This window comes from Dama dama, chromosome 28, assembly GCF_033118175.1.
Source record: "Dama dama isolate Ldn47 chromosome 28, ASM3311817v1, whole genome shotgun sequence".
NCBI lineage: Eukaryota > Metazoa > Chordata > Mammalia > Artiodactyla > Cervidae > Dama > Dama dama.
Window position 1 is genome coordinate 40538666 of NC_083708.1, and position 18229 is coordinate 40556894.

At 40.7% G+C, this 18229-nt stretch overlaps 1 protein-coding gene and 1 long non-coding RNA gene across 4 annotated transcripts in view; one reads left to right on the forward strand and one right to left on the reverse strand.

Moving 5' to 3' along the window:
- Positions 1–220: 220 nt before the first annotated feature.
- On the forward strand, positions 221–1998 carry LOC133047969 (uncharacterized). The gene is made up of 3 exons (XR_009690925.1): positions 221–459; positions 597–720; positions 1876–1998. It is a non-coding gene; the product is annotated as an uncharacterized LOC133047969 (long non-coding RNA).
- A 2027-nt stretch (positions 1999–4025) lies between these two features.
- Positions 4026–18229, reverse strand: part of AFG1L (AFG1 like ATPase) — a 189629-nt gene continuing 175425 nt past the window's right edge. For 2 of the 3 annotated variants that reach the window (XM_061131464.1, XM_061131462.1), the window contains 3 exons: positions 10522–10662; positions 6461–6574; positions 4026–4337 (listed from right to left, as the gene is read on the reverse strand). In XM_061131464.1, coding sequence (XP_060987447.1) covers positions 4209–4337; positions 6461–6574; positions 10522–10662 — 384 coding nt within the window. In that variant the 3' untranslated portion in view covers positions 4026–4208. The remainder of the gene's footprint in view (positions 4338–6460; positions 6575–10521; positions 10663–18229) is intronic. The other variant, XM_061131463.1, reaches the window with a different exon arrangement.

Consider the following 18229-nt stretch of genomic DNA (forward strand, 5'->3'; position numbering starts at 1 on the left):
TCTGCTAGAGACCATACCGGGTTAGGACAGGTCATCTCTTGTTACAAAGCAGAGTAGGCATTTCTTGCTGCTTTCTGATCAAAATCATTACAATCAATAACAACTAACATTCCTTTCATCTTTTACCATTTGCAAAGTGCTTTTTACCAACTATCCTCAGGATAACTTTATGAAATGGTTATTATCGTTGTCATTTATAGATAAGAAAACCAAGGCTCAAAGCACTAGTTCAAGGTTACGAAGCAAAAAGCTGGCAGAACCAGATTCAGGGCCCTTCCCACCTACTTGGATAAAGAGAGGTGCGTCAGAGAGACCAGCTCTCAATGGATACGGCCCCGACAAGTACAGCCCTGAGACAGGAAGCTTCTCGGACAACCTCTGCAGCCTTCCTGAGCAGGCTTGGAAGACAGACAGATAGATGTCCTTCTGGAGTTTCACACTGTCACACATGACAAACAGGTCAGTAGACGATACATTTGACTGGGTTCAGTGAGAAGCTGAGGTGACAAATGTGAAGTTTCTAGCGCAGAGTAATATAGAGGCAGCAGAGACTCAATAAGAAGACAGACTGGATTATTTTAAATTTTCTGTTCCAGGAAAATGAACTGCTGTGCCAATAAGAAGAATCTGCCTTAAAGAAAAATTTAACAGACTCATCTCCAAAGAAAATCATTTTCTACCAGCCAGTGATGTCTTACGAGGCTAGTGGATCTGAGGAAGGTTATGTATGAGATCAGAGATTTACTACTAGAGTTTCATAATCTATCAGGAACCCAAATGTCAGGACCCAGGACCCCAATTCCTCTGAGTGTTTTTATTCCAGATGAAGGGGTTGCAACTGTAGGCTCAAGTTACTTGGAGTAAGAAGAATGTTTTTCAGGACAGAAGCAGTTACATTAAAGTTTATTAAGTCAGTATTTTGATCACTTTACTGACTTCAGTGTACATCTTAGCAATTCAGTATGTTGTTGGACCCATTTTCTCTACCTCAGCTTCACTGTCTGCAAGTGGTATAACAGTACCTATCTCACAGAATTATTATAAGGATCAAAACAGTTTATTTATAAAGCACTTAGAACCATGCCTGGTACATAGTAAGCACAATGTGTTTCTTAAATAATGCTAAATAAATAAATGGATATGAGTATGTCCATTTACATATTTTACAAATAAAATTTTAATTTTCCAAATTCCAAGTAATTTTTAAATTATGTTATTTGTACACCTATAGGTATATGAAATATATTCAGAGGGCATAAAATAATGCCTCATGACTAAAACTTGAAATCCCACTGAAAATGCATAAATTTGATTAGAACAGTACTAGTCTTTGGAGCCTTGTAAACATCAGAAATAGGTTAAAAATTCTTTAAGTCTACCATGTCATTATTACTGATGTTAACAGATAAGCCTATCCATTGTCTAAAGAAATACAAGAATAATGCAGTGATGTTTCTCTCTTTTTAAAATGTGTTTCTTTTTCTCCACTTGATTTCTTCTAAATTTGGAAATTAGTGGTCATTTTGGAGGCATTTTCCCAACAATAAAAACCCTCAGCATGACCCTTGGTCACCTCTTAAGTGAATGGGAGTATAACACAGCAACAGTCAGTTCAAACCTCATCTTCAAGTACAAATTAAAAGCAGTTCAAAAAGAGAGACAGAGCATCTGCTCTGATCCCAGGGAGAAAGACTGGAGTGCTGAGATGGCAACTGGGGCAGGACTTGGAAGAAACAACACATATATTAAAATGTTGCTTTCCAATCTAGGAGTCATTTTCCTCTCATTTTGGCATTAATTTCCTTTTTAGTAGAACTATCATATTGTTTCCTGGTAACAGGTTTTCCTGAAGGCTTTTGTTTCTTTTTCTTGTAGGCTCTTTTATGAAACAATTTCTGGAGAGGAGATGGAAATAACACTGCATCATTTCCAGCTACCTCCTGATAATCCCGCCTCTTTCCTTCTGGTACTTAGGCCGATGTAACAGACCCTTACACTGTCTCCTCATCCCATCCCCACAGACCCCACTCTCAGCAAGCCCCTTCCACCATGGTCTGTCCCACCAGGTCCAGGAAAGGGGGCCTAGAGGGCAGGAGAGAAGTGCAGACATGATCTGGGTACTCAGGTGGAACCCGAACTATAGTTTTGCCTTGCAGCAACGGTATTTTACAAGGAGATTAAGTTGTTTAGTACCAAAATTATAAGGCATTTGCACTGAGAATTCCATACGCTTCTGTACATTTAGCCAGGGCCCTAACTAACATCACATTATTGTTTCTATGGAAAAATCAAACTCTCATTTCAAATACCTGACCTCAGATGAACTTGTACAACAGAACTTGAGTGGGGGACTATTCACATACTCACACACACTCAGGGACAGTTCCTCTTTCTATCAAGCAGACTGTCCACCAGTCAGTCTGTCTTGCATTCACACTGTCTTTTTATTAAAGGATAACATATCTGGCAAAAACAAAAACAAAAACAAAAAACCCTGTGAAAACAAAAAGCTAAGATTGAAAGACTAAAATTAAATATTTTATACTTACTGAGTTCAAAGTAGTGGTTCTGTTGTAAATTTATTAAACAAAAAAGAATTACTCTTAAAAATGATCTTGTTTTTATAGAGGTAGTATGGTAAAAAACATAGTACGTGAGTTTTGTAGTTGTAAACTATGAATCTCCAGTCAAGCTACTTTTCTGAGCCTCAGTTTTCTTGTCTATAAACAGGGATGGTTATATTTGTCTCTTGAGGATTATATTTTTATGCAAGATTTAGAAATTTCTAGCAATAAATCTGGCACAGTGGTTATTTCCTGTCCTTTCTCCCTTGTAACCTGTTTAACATCTTTTCGAACTCACTGTTTCACTTCAATAAAAATACTTTCAAATTGAATTTAATTTTCAGAAGTTTTGATTTAAATTTTTCTCTATTCTTGGGTACCCTACCTATCCATCTGACTGACTTAGGTCAAGGTCCAAAATAGACTAGTACGGGTAGATTATTAACTTATAAATGACATAGTTTCAAGAGTTTACTTATGTTGATAATTGTAATCATTTATTTAAACTGACTCACCTGTGCCTACTCTCCCAAAATATTTAATTTTCACAAGATTTGTGGATTTCAATTCTTTTTCTTTTCTCTTTTTTTTTTTTCTTGAATAGGGATTTAGACTCTTGTAACAGCCTCAACCAAGATTCCTTCTGTGAGTGACGGTTAGCAAAGTCAGGTTGTATTGGAATGAGTCAAGGAATGACTTCCATGGAGGGCAAGTCAGATTTCATTTAAGTAGATTCGTCAAGCGAACGTTCTTTCCCATTTACCATTAAGCCCGTCGCACTGCAGAAGCAGAGGTGGGGGGGAGTGACATCTGTGAGCAGAGCAGACACACGTGAGCGGCGGGAAGGAGCGGGGTCCACGGGGTCTTATGGCCTCAAGTGAGCAGAGTCCATTCTGCTGCTTAGTGTTCAGGACGCTACCCCTCCCGACACTCTATTGGTCCCCACTCCTGGTGTTTGTCTTCCGGACTGTCAGAGTTGGGGGAATCTGCCTGTCGCTTGAATTTGACACCCCTGTTTCTTATTCTATGGTTTCATAATCCTTGATTTTTTTCAGTCAGCTATGTGTCCTCTGGAGATCAGGTCCTGCCTGCAAAGCTTGAACTCAGGGTAAAAAAAACACTCTCTGCTGTAAGGAAGCCTGAAGACTTGGGAGATTTAAAGTAATTTACAGCCCCCAACAATCACAGAGATAAGTCCGTCAGAAATCTTTTTCTGTTTTGAATTGCAATGTTGGTTTTTTTCTTCCACTCTCATAAAGATGTGTTTCTATCATGTGGCTACCAGGTAGCCAAAAGCTCACAGATGTCCAGACACCCTGCGTTTACTGAGTGTGTGTGTATTCAAGGTTCCTTCAGGTAGTTTAATATGAAACCAAAATGCCTGGTCCTACATTCAGCTAGATAAGAGTGCTGATTTTAATTTTGTGATGTAGAAATAAGGCCAAATAAACAGGCAAAAAGTAGACCTAAAAATGGCTTTAACTTACTAAACCACTATATCTTTGACAGCAATTTTAGATAAAAATGGTCCAGAGGACAAAGTGCATAATTAATGATGAGAAAATGATTCCTTCAAGTCCCATAATAAAGAGTTCTCCCTGCAGTAATCATTTGTCCAGAGTTTTATTCACGCAAAAGTGACGGTTACTTCTTGCTTCTATCTCCTTCATTCCAATACTGTTCAGTCTGCATTTCTGTGAGTCGGGAAATTGTGCGCTGAAATGCAAAGATTTCCTCTTCTCCAGTAAACATGGCGAGTCCTTCCGCTGAGTCCTAATTACCAAAAAAATAAAACAACAATCCAGCACCAATTAAAACCTTTGCAACTGCAAATTTAAAGAACTAAGTACAAGTTTAAAAAATACTTTTTGAGCTTAGATTATAAAATATTCTACAAATTTTTTTCATTAAATTAGACTAAAGAATCAACTAATTTTACCCAATAATTAGATTAGATTACAGAATCAGCTAATATAAGTTAGACTAGAGAATCAACTAATTTAAACCAGTAATCAATAAGCAGAACAAATTACCAGAAAGAAAACATTAGACGAATAATTAAAGCTGAAACAACACCCTAAAATCCAAATAAGAAAACTTGCTCAGATGAAAGTTCTCTACAAAATCTAAATGAAGGACATTCCAGACAGAAAAGGAATTCTTTCTCAAAAAGTGCATGCCAGAACGAAGTAACATCAGGACCACCCTGGTGGCCCACGGGCTAAGACTCCAAGCTCCCACTGCAGGGGGCCCGGGTTCCATCCCCAGTTAGGGAACTAGATCTGTTATGCCGAAACTAAGACCCAGCACAGCCAAATATATAAAAGTAAATACATATTTTTTTAAAAAAGAAATAAGCAACAACAAAACCCAGTAGTTCTGGTATATCAATATGCGGCTAAGACCCTCCCTTGAAGCTTCACAGTCAGGGCCCGTTCCCAAGGGGAGGCCTGAGGGCTAATCTCTTTTTCCAAACTGGGTGACTGAGAGGTCTTCTGGGACCTGGAGATTGTGTCTGGGAGTGAGCTTTGGGAAGGCCAGAGCTGTTTGTGGTCTTGAGCTGCTGGGACACTTGATACTCCCATGTAGCATTATTGGGGAGCCCTCTGTGAGGCTAGTAAATAACCTGGGACTGGTGATTTCAACACAGGCTATAGCCTGTAAGTAAACACTGAATCTTGTCTCTTTCCTTACGAGTTTGCTATTATACTCTCTCAGAGAAAAGTTCTGCACTCCTAAGTCCAAATTACTGACCCACTATAAAACTGCATGACCCTATAGCCACGTGCCAGGATTTCTTCATGTATTATTGGCCCCAAGTGCTGAGTGTACTTTGCCCTATATCTGAACTCTGATCAGAAGAAAAATTCAAAAGCCAATGATTTAAAGAATTTCAGAAACTGAGATGAAGTAGCCCCTTAAGTATATTCTTCCAAATTGTCAAAAGACATTATTTGGATATATTGCTCTCAGAGAAATGGGATCACAAACAGCTATGTATCTCTACATGTAGATTTAAAAATCATATTTTGAAAGTTCACTATTTAAATGATTATTGGCCTCATTTCCCCAAGCTCCTGAGAATGCATAATTTCAACTCAGGTCAACTCAGGTCAATGTTTCCTCATTCCAAATGGTCTTTTACTACTGGGGTTGAAAGAATGGGGCTTCCCTCATTTGGGGGGGGGGGTTTGAGTGTTTATAGTTTTAAATTTTTTACTAATATTTCAGTTATCTACAGTTGAGAATATACCCTGTTAATATTCATACAGAAAAAGGAGATGCAAAGCCATTTCTGTTTGGCCTGGAGTGAATCACCAGACCCCCCAAGCTCTAGGAGAACTGGGCCAGCATCAGCCGGTTTCCGACAGGGTGTCCTCAGAGCCTAGCAGCCAAAGGTGCTCCAGAAATGTCTGCAGAATGGGGTTAGGAGATGAACCGTGGATTTCTTTTTAAGCAAAGGGCCTTGTCAGGCACAAAGTCCTCAAACAGCCAGTCCACATGACTGGATACTCTATCATGCGCTCTACAGACCCAGCAGACATGGAGGAGGATACCCAGAAAAGGCAGCATGGCTTTGCTGAGGGAGTCCAGAACCAGACACGGGTGCCCGGGGGCCAGCTCTGGCCTGCCACTGCTCAGTGGTGTGACTGCAAGCCCACTAGTTCACCTCCCTGGACTTGGCTTTTATCACAAAGATTCCTTCCACTCTAAGGCTCTTCTAATTCTCTATATTTACTGATGTTGAGGATATGTCTGCTATACTGGCTTTAGAAGAAAGCAGCAAATCAGTGGTTAAATACATACTGCATTCCTTCTTTAAAACGTAGCCATGCATCAAACCAAAACAATTAAGTTGTTTTATAATAAAAAGAGATTATGTTAATATCACCTACCTGGCTCAGCCCCAAATCATCCATCAGTATTCTGCTTTGCTCCAACTCACTGTCATGATGATCATACAAAAATAAGCTTGATATAGGAGCTGATGCAGAGCAAATTACGCGCACCTGAAACAGAGAAAACGAGCAAATGGTGTTGCTCCTTACCTTTAACAAGTTGAAGGCAAAAACAAATTTCTCATAAAATAAAAATCTGCCATAACAGGGAGCTTAAGATTTTTGCTTTTAAATGGTTCTAAATATATGCAGCAAAATTGGTACTTGGTGAAAATATACTTTTACGAGCTTATAGAATGTGTATTTATAAAGAACAATGCCTTGAACTCCTCTCTTTCAATCTAAGAAACAGTCTTAACTTCATTTCTCCTTCTACACATTTTCTCTAAGCCCTAGCTTTATTTTAGAAAAAAAAAAAATATTTTAAAAGCTTCAATCTATCACCTTTTCCCCTATTTCATTAATCTGTTTTTCTAATTAGAGATTTCACCTAAATATCCAAAAGTTACCCTAAAGCTACTAAAATTTTTTTTAATCTCCATGTTTTAAAGTCCACAAAAAGAGCATAAGCAAAATGTGGTTGTCAAAATTTCAAAACTGGCAGGACCCACCTACAATGTATCTTCTTCATTAATGAAAAGAAATTATTGCATAAATAAGTGAATATAGCATTTCTTTAAAGTGGATTTCAATATTTGGGAAACTCTTTTTTCTATTTCTGGAATATCTCTAAAATGTAAATAGACACACCACATAACCTACAGTCAGAGACCCTGGGATCACAGATGTTTCCAAATGTATTTTTGAAACAAAATACTTTTTTTAGGAAAACCTTTTGACCATTTTCATACTTTTTCTAATAGTCTCTTTAAAGTGCTATTTTTAAACTGCACAGTACTTTACAAATACTTCCACACAGCTTACACCGCCTTCTGAAGTAGGGAACAAAGGTTTTATGGGGCAGCTCCAGGCCTGGAGAGTCTCAGCTCGTGACGCCACTCCTGATCTCTTCCAGTTCTAAGTCCAGTGGCTTTTCCATTACCTCTGAGGTTGACATTTTCACTTGACTGTGTGAAGCCCATCTCTGCGCATCAGAGATGCTCCCCCGATGCACCGTTACCCTTCGCTGCACATGGGACAGCTAAGTCCAGTGCACTGCTCCTCTAATTACACCCTGAGTTACCAGAAACTGCATTTACGCCAGCATCCAGCCAGACATCCTTGAAAAACACTAAGCTTGGCACGAATATTTCTTGATTACGTAAGTGTTTGAGTGAATGTCCATATGTAATCACACACCAGAAACTGCTTTCACAACTTAATAAGTTTTATGTCCACTAGTTTAAAACATACTCTTCCTGATGTTTAGGGCTTTCCTGGTGGCTCAGATGGTGAAGTGTCTGCCTGCAATGTGGGAGACCAGGGTTCAATCCCTGAGTCGGGAAGATGCCCTGGAGAAGGCAATGGCAACCCACTCCAGTACTCTTGCCTGGAAAATCCCATGGATGGAGGAGGCTGGTGGGGAACAGTCCACGGGGTTGCAAAGAGTCGGACACGACTGAGCGACTTCACCTCATTCCTGATGTTTAAGGAGACCTGAATTTGTTTTCAAAATTCACAGCCATCCTTTTAAAATCATTATTTAAGTAAATATGCTGATATACATGGACACAGGAGCCTGGTGGGCTACATCCAAGAGGCTGCAGAGTCGGACATGACTGAACACACACGTGCTATCAGTACTTTAAAACAACGTATTGATGTTTGGGACTAGTCTTTCCATATACAAATGACCTTCTACCTCCTTTTATAAATTATTTTAAGCACAAATAACACTTTTTTCATTACTTAGATGGAAATGTCCTTATTTCACAGACTTCTATAAATACATTCTAAAACGATGTCTGTTTAATGCTTCCAATTTCTGAAATAAGAATTTCGGCTATGTTTTTAAAAGAGTATAAACTTTAAATGTGTGCTTTAGTTAAAGCAAATGTTGGGAGAGTAGTTCTGACATTCCATCACATTGCCAGAAGAATCTTTTTGTCTAATGAAGAAGTAAAACCGTGTGGGAAGGTAGGATCAGGGGTGGAACTGAGGGCTAGGGATCATAAGCTTTCAAAAATGAGAGTTTATTAATCTGCCACTCTAGGAACCACCTACCAATGTGCCCCTCCCACTTTGTTCTTGAAGCACTGCCCTCTGAAAACAGAGTGCTACCTCTGGGCAATGTATTCCAGACCCCATGTGATTATTTCAGAGCAGAGTCTCTTGAGTAATCCAGAAGGAGACAAGTAACAGACCTTGATCGCCAGTCCTGGTGTTCTCAGCCTCCTGCTCACAGGGCCCCCTGAGAGCAGGCAGCAGATTCTGACGGCACTCACTAAGGCAGGTTGCCTTTCATGCTCAGGCCCATCACAGGGCCTGTGCTGCCAACTCCCCGCTCTGCACGTGGAGCCCCGCCATCACAGCTCCGTGTTTATGAGCAGCACCCAAGCAGCTGGTGAACCAGCAGGCTCCAGGCCCCGTCCCTGGTCTTCATCTGCTGGTGTGGGGTGGGGTGAGCTCGGGAATCTGGATCTTAAGGAGTTCAGATGACTCTGGTGCAGCTGGTCCTCAGAAGGACTTCCTCTGTCTGCCCCCAGGTCGCACACAAAGATCAGTCCACTGTCCCCCTGGACTCTCACAGCACCAAGTCCCCTCTCTCTCCAAGAGAATATCCCACAGTGTGGACTTTACACTCAGTTCTGTGTACATTTAATCAGTCTCTCTTCAACACTAGACTTTCAGCTCCATGAAGGCAGGCAGCATGCCTAGCTTTGCTTGTCACTGAATTAGCCCTGTGCTTGGCGTGAAGATTGCAGAATGAACGAATAAAGGAAACATTAAAAATCTCACCTCTCCCTCCCTGCAGATTCTGGTACTTTCTCCTGCCCTCAAGGTCCCTTCAATTTTAGAATCACTGCTCTATTTCAGTACAAGGAATAAGGAGGGAAAACTGTATCTAACAGTAAAACAATATTTCACTCTAACTTGAAGTGGTACTTTAACTTTACTGCAAGTATATTTACAGGTATATATTATTATCAGTGGCTCGTTGTTGTTCAGTCACGTCCAGCTCTTTTCGACCCCATGGACTGCAGCATGCTAGACTCCCCTGTCCTTTACTGTCTCCTGAAGTTTGCTCAAATTAATGTCCATTGAGTCAGTGATGCTAATGGCTCGCCTTCATTGAAAGCTTACTGTATGCCGCACAATGTTCTAAGTATTTTACCTGCTCATTTCATCCTCACAACAATCTGATGAGGTAAATACCATTATCATCCCCTTTTTCTAAAAAAGGCAATTCAAGCTAAGTTGGTCTTCAAGGTATTCAGCCTGGTCCCGGGATCCACTCCTTAACCACTAGGCAATAATGCCTCTGATGAATAGACAAAAGCTTGGCGACTCATCCTAGTAATAAGATACCTGGGTTTTTCTTGCTTGTTTAGGGACAATGATACTTACTGGGGATTCCAAGTCAGAGGGAGAGAAAACTCTAATACTGAGGATGGCCCTTTAGTCATGCATTCATTCATTTTGTTCATTCATTATCTCATCAGTCCAATAATTTATTCATGCAACAAATGTTTACTGAGCACTCTATCTAGGTAAGGCATTGTGCTGTGCATCCTCACAGACAGAGCACATGATATGTCTAGGTGAAGGATGGGATTGGGAATATAGCAGAGTGTTTCATGACGGGATTTTTAATATATATGATTACTATGACTGCCACCACCAACAGTACTTGTGCAGCATCAGCTTGTGCCAAGTGCTGCTTTAAAAGGTTTCCCTGGAAAAAAATAAAAAATAAAAGGTTTCCCTGGATTAGTTTATTCTGTCCTCACGATAATTCTCTGAAGTAAATACTACTTCAGAGTAGTTATCTTCGATTTGCATGTGACAAAACGGAGACACAGAGAAGCAGAGTAAGTGGTAGACCAGGATTCCAGCCCAGACAATCTTGCTCTACAGCCCAGGATGTTTACTTCTGAGAAAATGTACCACATCCTTACCTTGAAATCATAAAAGTTATCAATGAGAGTTATGAATCTCCGAGCTTGGGTCCTCTTTGCCAGGGTAAATTGTGGAATGTTTCGTAAAAATACTGTATCAAAATGCTTTGACAGTTCCAAATAGTCACTGGCTCCAAGTGGCTATAATTAAAATGAAATAGAGAACAGAAAATTGAAATAAGTCAATTCTGGTTCAAAATATCTCTTTTTCTCGTCATGGTGTGATCTAGGTGTAGCTTTGAGGTAACTTGACCAAACACGGTGGTGTTTTCAGAGCAGGCTGAGGACAGTATTAAGTAGGGATATTAATACTTAATAGGGATATTAAGAAGGGAGGAGAGAAGACAAGCGCATGATGGGACACGAAAGAATAATTCTGGCCACCTCAGCTGGTATCCTGTAGGCCCATAACCTAAATCTGGTCTTCACTCTTTTTATTTATATGACATGACTTTAAACATGTTCAAACGAATCCTTCCTATGTCACTACTGGTAAACGCAGCTGTCTTATCACAGCAGCTGAATGTTATGTCACCACTCTGAAATAAAGACTATGCTCCAGTATAAAAAGCATCAGACAATATTTCTTGTTTAATTTGAGGTCCAATTACTGAAATACAATGTAGTAAACACTGCTAACCTCTGTAGGCAATACCAGAGGGTTTTCAAACAGAAGCAGAGCGAGCCCTCGAGCACAGCCTGGTGCACCTGTTGCCTCCCCACACAAGCAGGATGCAGCCCTCGGGGTCCACAGGACCATCACAAAGGTGCTGCCTGCAGGTGTAACACGCTTGTTCCTGAAACATGAAGGTAACTCATGACAGTTATGAAAACAATCCACACACTCTCTGGGGTCAGAAACACCCCCAGGAGAGTCACTTCTCATTTTAAGTTGGGCGTGAATGACTCTACTCTGTGAGCAGGAGCCATGAGCAAGGGGCAGGAGAAAGTTTCTGGCCCTGGGAGAATGCAGAGACACTCAAAGGCCAGGAGCTGCTCTCAGGTCCCTCTGCAAGCTCTCAGATCCCAACGACTGATCCCTGGGACCCAGAGAGCTAAGCCTCTTCAACTTCTGGCAAAATTTATCAATACTCCTCCCTGTTTAACAATGTCTCCCTTGGACTTCCCTGGTGGCTCAGTGGTAAAGAATCTGCCTGCCAATGCAGGAGACACAGGCTTAATCCCTGATCCGGGAAGATCGCACATACCGTGGAGCCTGTGCTCTAGGGCCTGGGAGCCACAACTGCAGAAGTCCACGTGCCCTAGAGCCTGTGCTCCACAACAAGAGAAATCATCGCAATGAAAAGCCCGCACACAGCAACTAGAGTCGCCCCACTCGCCACAACTAGAGAAAAGCCCTCGCAGCAATAAAGACCAAGTATGGCCAAAAATAAATAAAATAAATAAATAATTAAAAAAAAAAAGAATGTCTCCATCGTTGGGGTGGTTGTTTGCATTAAAACTTCTGCTTTCAGAAATGTAGATACAACTATGTTCCTGGGAGAATCAGGGAACTGCAAGGAGGGGGAGAGTCATCCTCACCTTAGAGTCCACCTTTCCACCTGCCACTCTCCTAACAACTAGCTGAAATCAACTGTACTCAGAAAACTTTTCCTGCGGGTGTGGGGTGGTAAGAGTCAATTGGAGAGGGGGCCTTGGGGAGGTGGTTCCCTCAAGAAAAGCAGCTCTAAGAAGGATGCGCAGCAACCACGAGCCCAGGGGCACACCACCAGAGAGTGGGCACATGGCAGAGCTGACGCCTTGAAATCTTAGAGACGCCCCTTCTCCCCTCTCCTCTGCCAACCAGTAACAGCGGGGCCAGAGATGACCCCGCGTTTCCCCGTTGCCCTTCGCTGGCTGGACAGCCTCTGTCTCTAGACCCAGTGTCTGATCTCAGCTGAGACTCCTCCCTCACCTCAGCCACACAAGGGCGCGCATGTGTGTGTGGTTTGACGCTGCGGTCAAACCTGATGTGGGCCAGGAGGGTGTGTTAACAGAGCGGCTCGGAACAAGAGCTCCGCACAGCCTGGGTCTGAATCCTCAGTCTGTCACTTGTTAGTGATGTGTCTTTGGCAAGAAACCTCATCTTTCTGTCCCTTAGTTTTCCCATCTGTAAAATGGGAATTGATTCCTATCTCACAGGGTTGTGAGGATTAAACAAAATAATACATGTAAGTTGTTTAACACAGCACCTGGAGCAGACATGACCACTCAACTCACTTTTGCTTTTCTCTCTACCCCTGATTACATCCAAAACCCTAAATCAGCCGTTGTGCTTTTTCCTGTCCTCACAGTCACAGAAGGAACCAGATGAGACTGTGAAATCCTATATAATGAAAACAATTCCCGAAGGGGTGGGGGGTTGGGGGGAAGGCAAGATACAGTGTCTTTCCAGAAAAAGGAGAACTCTACAATAAGACACTCAAACGTTCTGAGGGTGACACACACTACATTTTGGAGATCAGTTAGAATTTAGTGTCTCATCTTTTGCAAATCAGAAAGTATATTTAAAAAAAATATATAAAGCCTCATTTTAGTTATGCAGTTATATATAATTAAGCTCACTCTTTATGCATGGATATGATTTCTATCAGTATAACTACATGCCCAAGGAAAATCATTATCAGAAGTGCACTGAAGTGCCTAGGGCAGCTGAAAATCAGAATTCTGCCCACTCAGCTATTTTTACAAATTATATACCTTTGTCAGTAGGCTCTGCATTTGCCATTAGGCTGGCAAATATCCCTTTCCTTCATATCCCTAAGATAACTATGTGCTCATTCATATAAAGAAAACTAAGCTTAACACAGTCATCTATCTCCTTTAAGAACAACAGTCATTGGGGGGCGGGGAGTTATTGTTTAATGGGTACAGAATTTTAGTTTAGGATGATGCAAAGGTTCTAGAGATGGAGTGTTGTGATGTTTGCACAACATGAGTATAATTAATACCACTGATCTGTATACTTTAAGAAAATGATTAAAATGATATATTTCATGTTATGTATTATTTAACCACAGTCACAAATAGTCTTTAAATAAAAGAGAGCTTATTAGTTGCAAAAGAAATTTCAATTTAGGCTATCGAGAAAGTAATATCACCTTTCTCTTTAAAATCATGAAAAAGAAGAATGAAATGTATTAATCAAATAAGGATGTCTTTTCCCCAAAGAAATCAGCTCCAGAAAGGTTAAAATTAATTTAAAATATAAAGGTCTTTCTTTTTTATAAAATAGGTATTTAAAAGAGTGTGTTTTCTTATTCTGACTTCAATATTGAAGTGTCTAAGAAATGACACTCAACAAAGATCCCTAGGATTAAATTTGGGGAGAGATAGGGGTTTCTTATTAATGAGAAACACTATTTTTCATTACTTAAGTTAAATAGCTGTGAATGAAAATACCACAGAAACTTTGGAATTATGGTCTGTCAGGTCTAGTATGTGACCTTGAGCAAGTCTTCATCAATGTCTGTTTCCTCATCTGTAAAAGGGGGATCATAACCTGTCTCATAGGTTTGTCCAAAGGATTTGATGTATTGATTGCATATAAAATTTTACAATAATGGTGGTTGACCAATAAAAGTTAAATATTAATTTGCAGAGTTCGCATTAGAAGTATTGCACTCAGACACTCAGTCATGTCTGACTCTTTATGACCCCATGGACTGTAGCCCACCAGGCTCCACTCTCCATGGAATTCTCTTGGCAAGAATACTGGAGTGGGATGCCATTTCTTCCTCCTGGGAGTCTTCCCGACTCAGAGATAAAACTGGCGTCTCCTACGTCCTCTGCATTGGCATGTGGATTCTTTACCACTATCACCACCTGGGAAGCCCCCATATGAGAAGTAAGTAAAATAATTTATGCACTGTATGCTGTTGGCACACAACAGACACCTAATAAATAGTACCTATTCTTTTATTAGCTTCCCTGGTGGCTCAGACAGTAAAGAATCCACCTGCAATGCGGGAGACCTGGGTTCGATCCCTGGGTCGGGAAGATCCCCTGGAGGAGGGCATGGCAACCCATTCCAGTATTCTTGCCTGGGGAATTTCCATGGACAGAGGAGCCTGGTGGGCTACAGTTTATGGGGTCACAAGGAGTCGGACACAACTGAGTGACTAAGCACTATTCTTTTACTAACTATTAAATAACCTTTTCCTCAGCTCACAAAGCCAGGCAAGTGAACAGTTCGACAATCCTGCCTGCCTCTGCTTTTGCACTTACGGGCAAGAGCCACTCCCTCTCCCTCCCACTGTCTCTGGTCCACCAAAATATCTGCCCGCCTTGGCACCTCAGCCTTCCACGAAGTCATCCCTAGATGACAGACACAGCGTCTGTCTCAGGCCCTCTCCCTCCCACATGTCTTGTGAAGGTAATACCATGAGCACTCATGTGGGGGAAAGGCCTGGGCCCACAAAATGCACAGCCTCTAATCCAGTACATGTCACACAGGAAGTGCTTAATATTTGTTGAATGCGTTAAGTGAGTGAATATATGAATAAAATACAACATAGCCTGAGGAACAGGCTTACTCCTTCTTTTATACCCATTTAGTCACCAAAGAAATTGAAACACCTACCAAAAAACCCCACCTTTTCTTCGTTAGCCCAAATTCTTCATTCCCAAGGTAAGCCTTTGTTGTATACCATAGAATATACATTTAGGAACATTCTAGAAAAGATATAGATCATAATGTAAACACTGGTCATCCTTGGATAGTGGAATGAAAGATCAATTTTGTTTCTGTTATACTTCTTGGATTTTTTGAATAGCAAAACAATAATGCTTTTTTGGAGATCATTTTTATAGTGGGCATCTTATCACTTATGCCTCACCTGTGTGAGATCATTGTATTAGCTTTGTCATGAACATTTCTCTTTTTATCTCTAATTTTTCTTTTTATTTATTCTTTCTAAATTTTCTTAATCTATAGATGCAGGATTTTTTCAGGGACATTTAAACATAAATCATAAGCTGAATGCATATGTTCTCCTTTAAAGTTTGACAAAAGGAAGATGGATTTGATATTTGGGATAAAATCTGACTTCAGTTGTACAGTTAACATTCAGCTAATGATTCTTTATACCAGGGAGACAAGAGGGGAGGGAGGGGATGGGGCAAACAGTACCATTTCCAAATAGGTCACGTTTAGCCCTCATGGCCAAGTACCAGAGTCCCCGTAATCAAAGGCCAAGTAACGTCAAAATGCAAGTCACAGGCAGGTTGATATGCTCCCATTGATACCTTATCTTAATTTGAGCAATTTTGATTACCATGTTGTCAGTGTCTCTTTTTCCCATAATTGTCAGACAATATCCAGTCCCTCCACATGTGTGTATTACCTCTTCCATCTTCTCTTTCTCTCTCTCCCCCTCCTGCTATTCTAAATGAACCTAAGTTACACTACATCATCTCCATTTCTTTCATCCTTTCTTTTGTATTTTCCTTTCTTTACACTTCTTCATGATTCATTTTGGATAATTTCCTCTGTTTTTCCTGAGCTGTGTTTTATCTGCTCTTAATCTCATTCACGAAGTTCTTGATTTTGGTTACATACTTTACAGTTCTGGAAATTATACTGATTCTTTTTCAAAGCTGATATCTCTCTTTTTATCATTTCTAGGTACCTACACTTAAACTTCCAAGCCTAGCTTTCTTTTTAAAATCTCTTTGAATATGTAAGCTTAGTTGTTGAAAATATGAACTCATAATTCCAATATCTTATGTTTAATTTTACTGTCTTGTCTTCTTATATGTTTGGTTATCTTTGTGTACTGGATTATATCTTTAAAAAGACCCTCAAAGAAAAAAATTTCAAGTTCAAGACCCGAAGTATTCTGAGCTACTCGGTTCACATAAAGTTTGACTGAAGTCCACAGAGATCTGGTTTATTAGTTCAAGCTCACACTTATTCCTAGAGCACATTCCTTCAGGGCTCCAACCAAAGTGGGGAGCAGCTTAGTAGGTCCCCATCCTTGGCTGGCCCTAGTCTCTGCCCTTTGTCTCAATAACCCAGTGAGGCTGCCAAAAGCAAGCTCAGAACTTTTAAAAGATTACTAGTGCTCATCAACATCCATGTTTTCTTCGTTTCCCTGAGTGCACAGCTAGATTACACTTCCCAGCCTCTCTCGCATTTAGGTGGGGCCACACAATCAGGCTCAGACCAGTGGAATGTAACAGAAAGTGCTATGAATCACTTCTAGATCTGGCCCATAAAAACTCCCACACAGACTCCTCACTTTCTTTACTCATACACTGGTTGAAGAGAGACGCCGCTGAGGACTTAAAGATGGGTGGATGCACAACAGGGATGAAGCCTGGATTCAAGAGGGACCACCTGGAGCAGTTTCCTGGCCAACTTACACTGGATGGTGAGATGAGCAAGAAACACACGCTTATTTGTTAAACCTCTGAGACTGGGGGTTATCTGTTAAGCCTCTGAGACTGGGGGTTATCTGTTTCTGCAGTTAGCCTAATCTGATACTTAATTCATCCAGCTTCCCTTCATTGCCCTGACTACAAGGTTGGGGCAAATTACTGACAAAGAGCCCACCATTATTGGAAGTGGAAGACTTCCCAACGCTTCCTGTGTGAACAAGGATTCTTACTCACATAAGATGCTAACTATCAAAAATTTCTCTTTAAATTTTCTTCAGATTACCACTAAAATTTTTTAAATCAGGAACTGCAATTAGCCATTTCCAACATCAAATCTGATTCTTAAAAAGTTACAGTCATGGGACTTCCCTGGTGGTCCAGTGGTTAAGAATCCACCTGCCAAATTCCATCCCTGATCCAGGAAGACTCCACATGCCGTGGGGCAACTAAGCCAGCATGCCATAACCACTGAGTCTACATGCCACAACTATTGAAGCCCACGCAGCCTAGAGCCTGTGCCCCGCAACAAGAGAAGTCACCTCAAGGAGAAGCCTGCGTACCGCAACTAGAGAGTAATCAAGACCCAGAGCAGCCAAAAACACACTTCTTTAAAAGTTATGTTCATGGAGGTCACTTTTCTCATTACAAATGTGAAAAGATTTTATCTGAAAGTTTTGTTCAAATTCAGTATTTGATATACTTAAAACACCTTTATAAATTTATTTTTCCTCTCATGATTACATAACATACAGGTATAATAAATGTCTTCACCAAACCACATATAGATGCTGCCAAATCATCTTATATAGCCTAGTGTGCCATAAGATCACCAAGTGGTATCATTTTTGATGTGTGACATCTTGATCACTAGGACTGGTAAACTGATAATAACGTTGCCACAGGCCCACTCGCCCCCTCTTTTTTACTAGCATTCATCATTTAAAGGTGTCTGGGGCATTCAACTGCATTAACTAAAAAAGTCTCTATACAATTAGATAATTTAAAATTCATTTTAAGTGTTTTTGGAGAAATGAAGAATGCCTACGTGGGGTAGTCTGTTTACAGTTATGACTCCAGTTATTCTTGCCTCCCTGTCCACACCTTTTATATTGTGACTTTCTAGCTCTAGTTGAAGACACAACTCTTCTATCTGGGTGGGCTTGTAATTTATCACAGCCAATAGAACAAGGCAAAAGTAACAAATTTCCAGTTATGAACTCAGGTCTCAAGAGGCTTTGAATGCTTCCACGCACCCTGTCGCAGCACCTCAGCTGGCCTGCTAGAGGAGAAAAGGACAGAAGGAGAGCCAGTTGCCTATAGCCAGCCA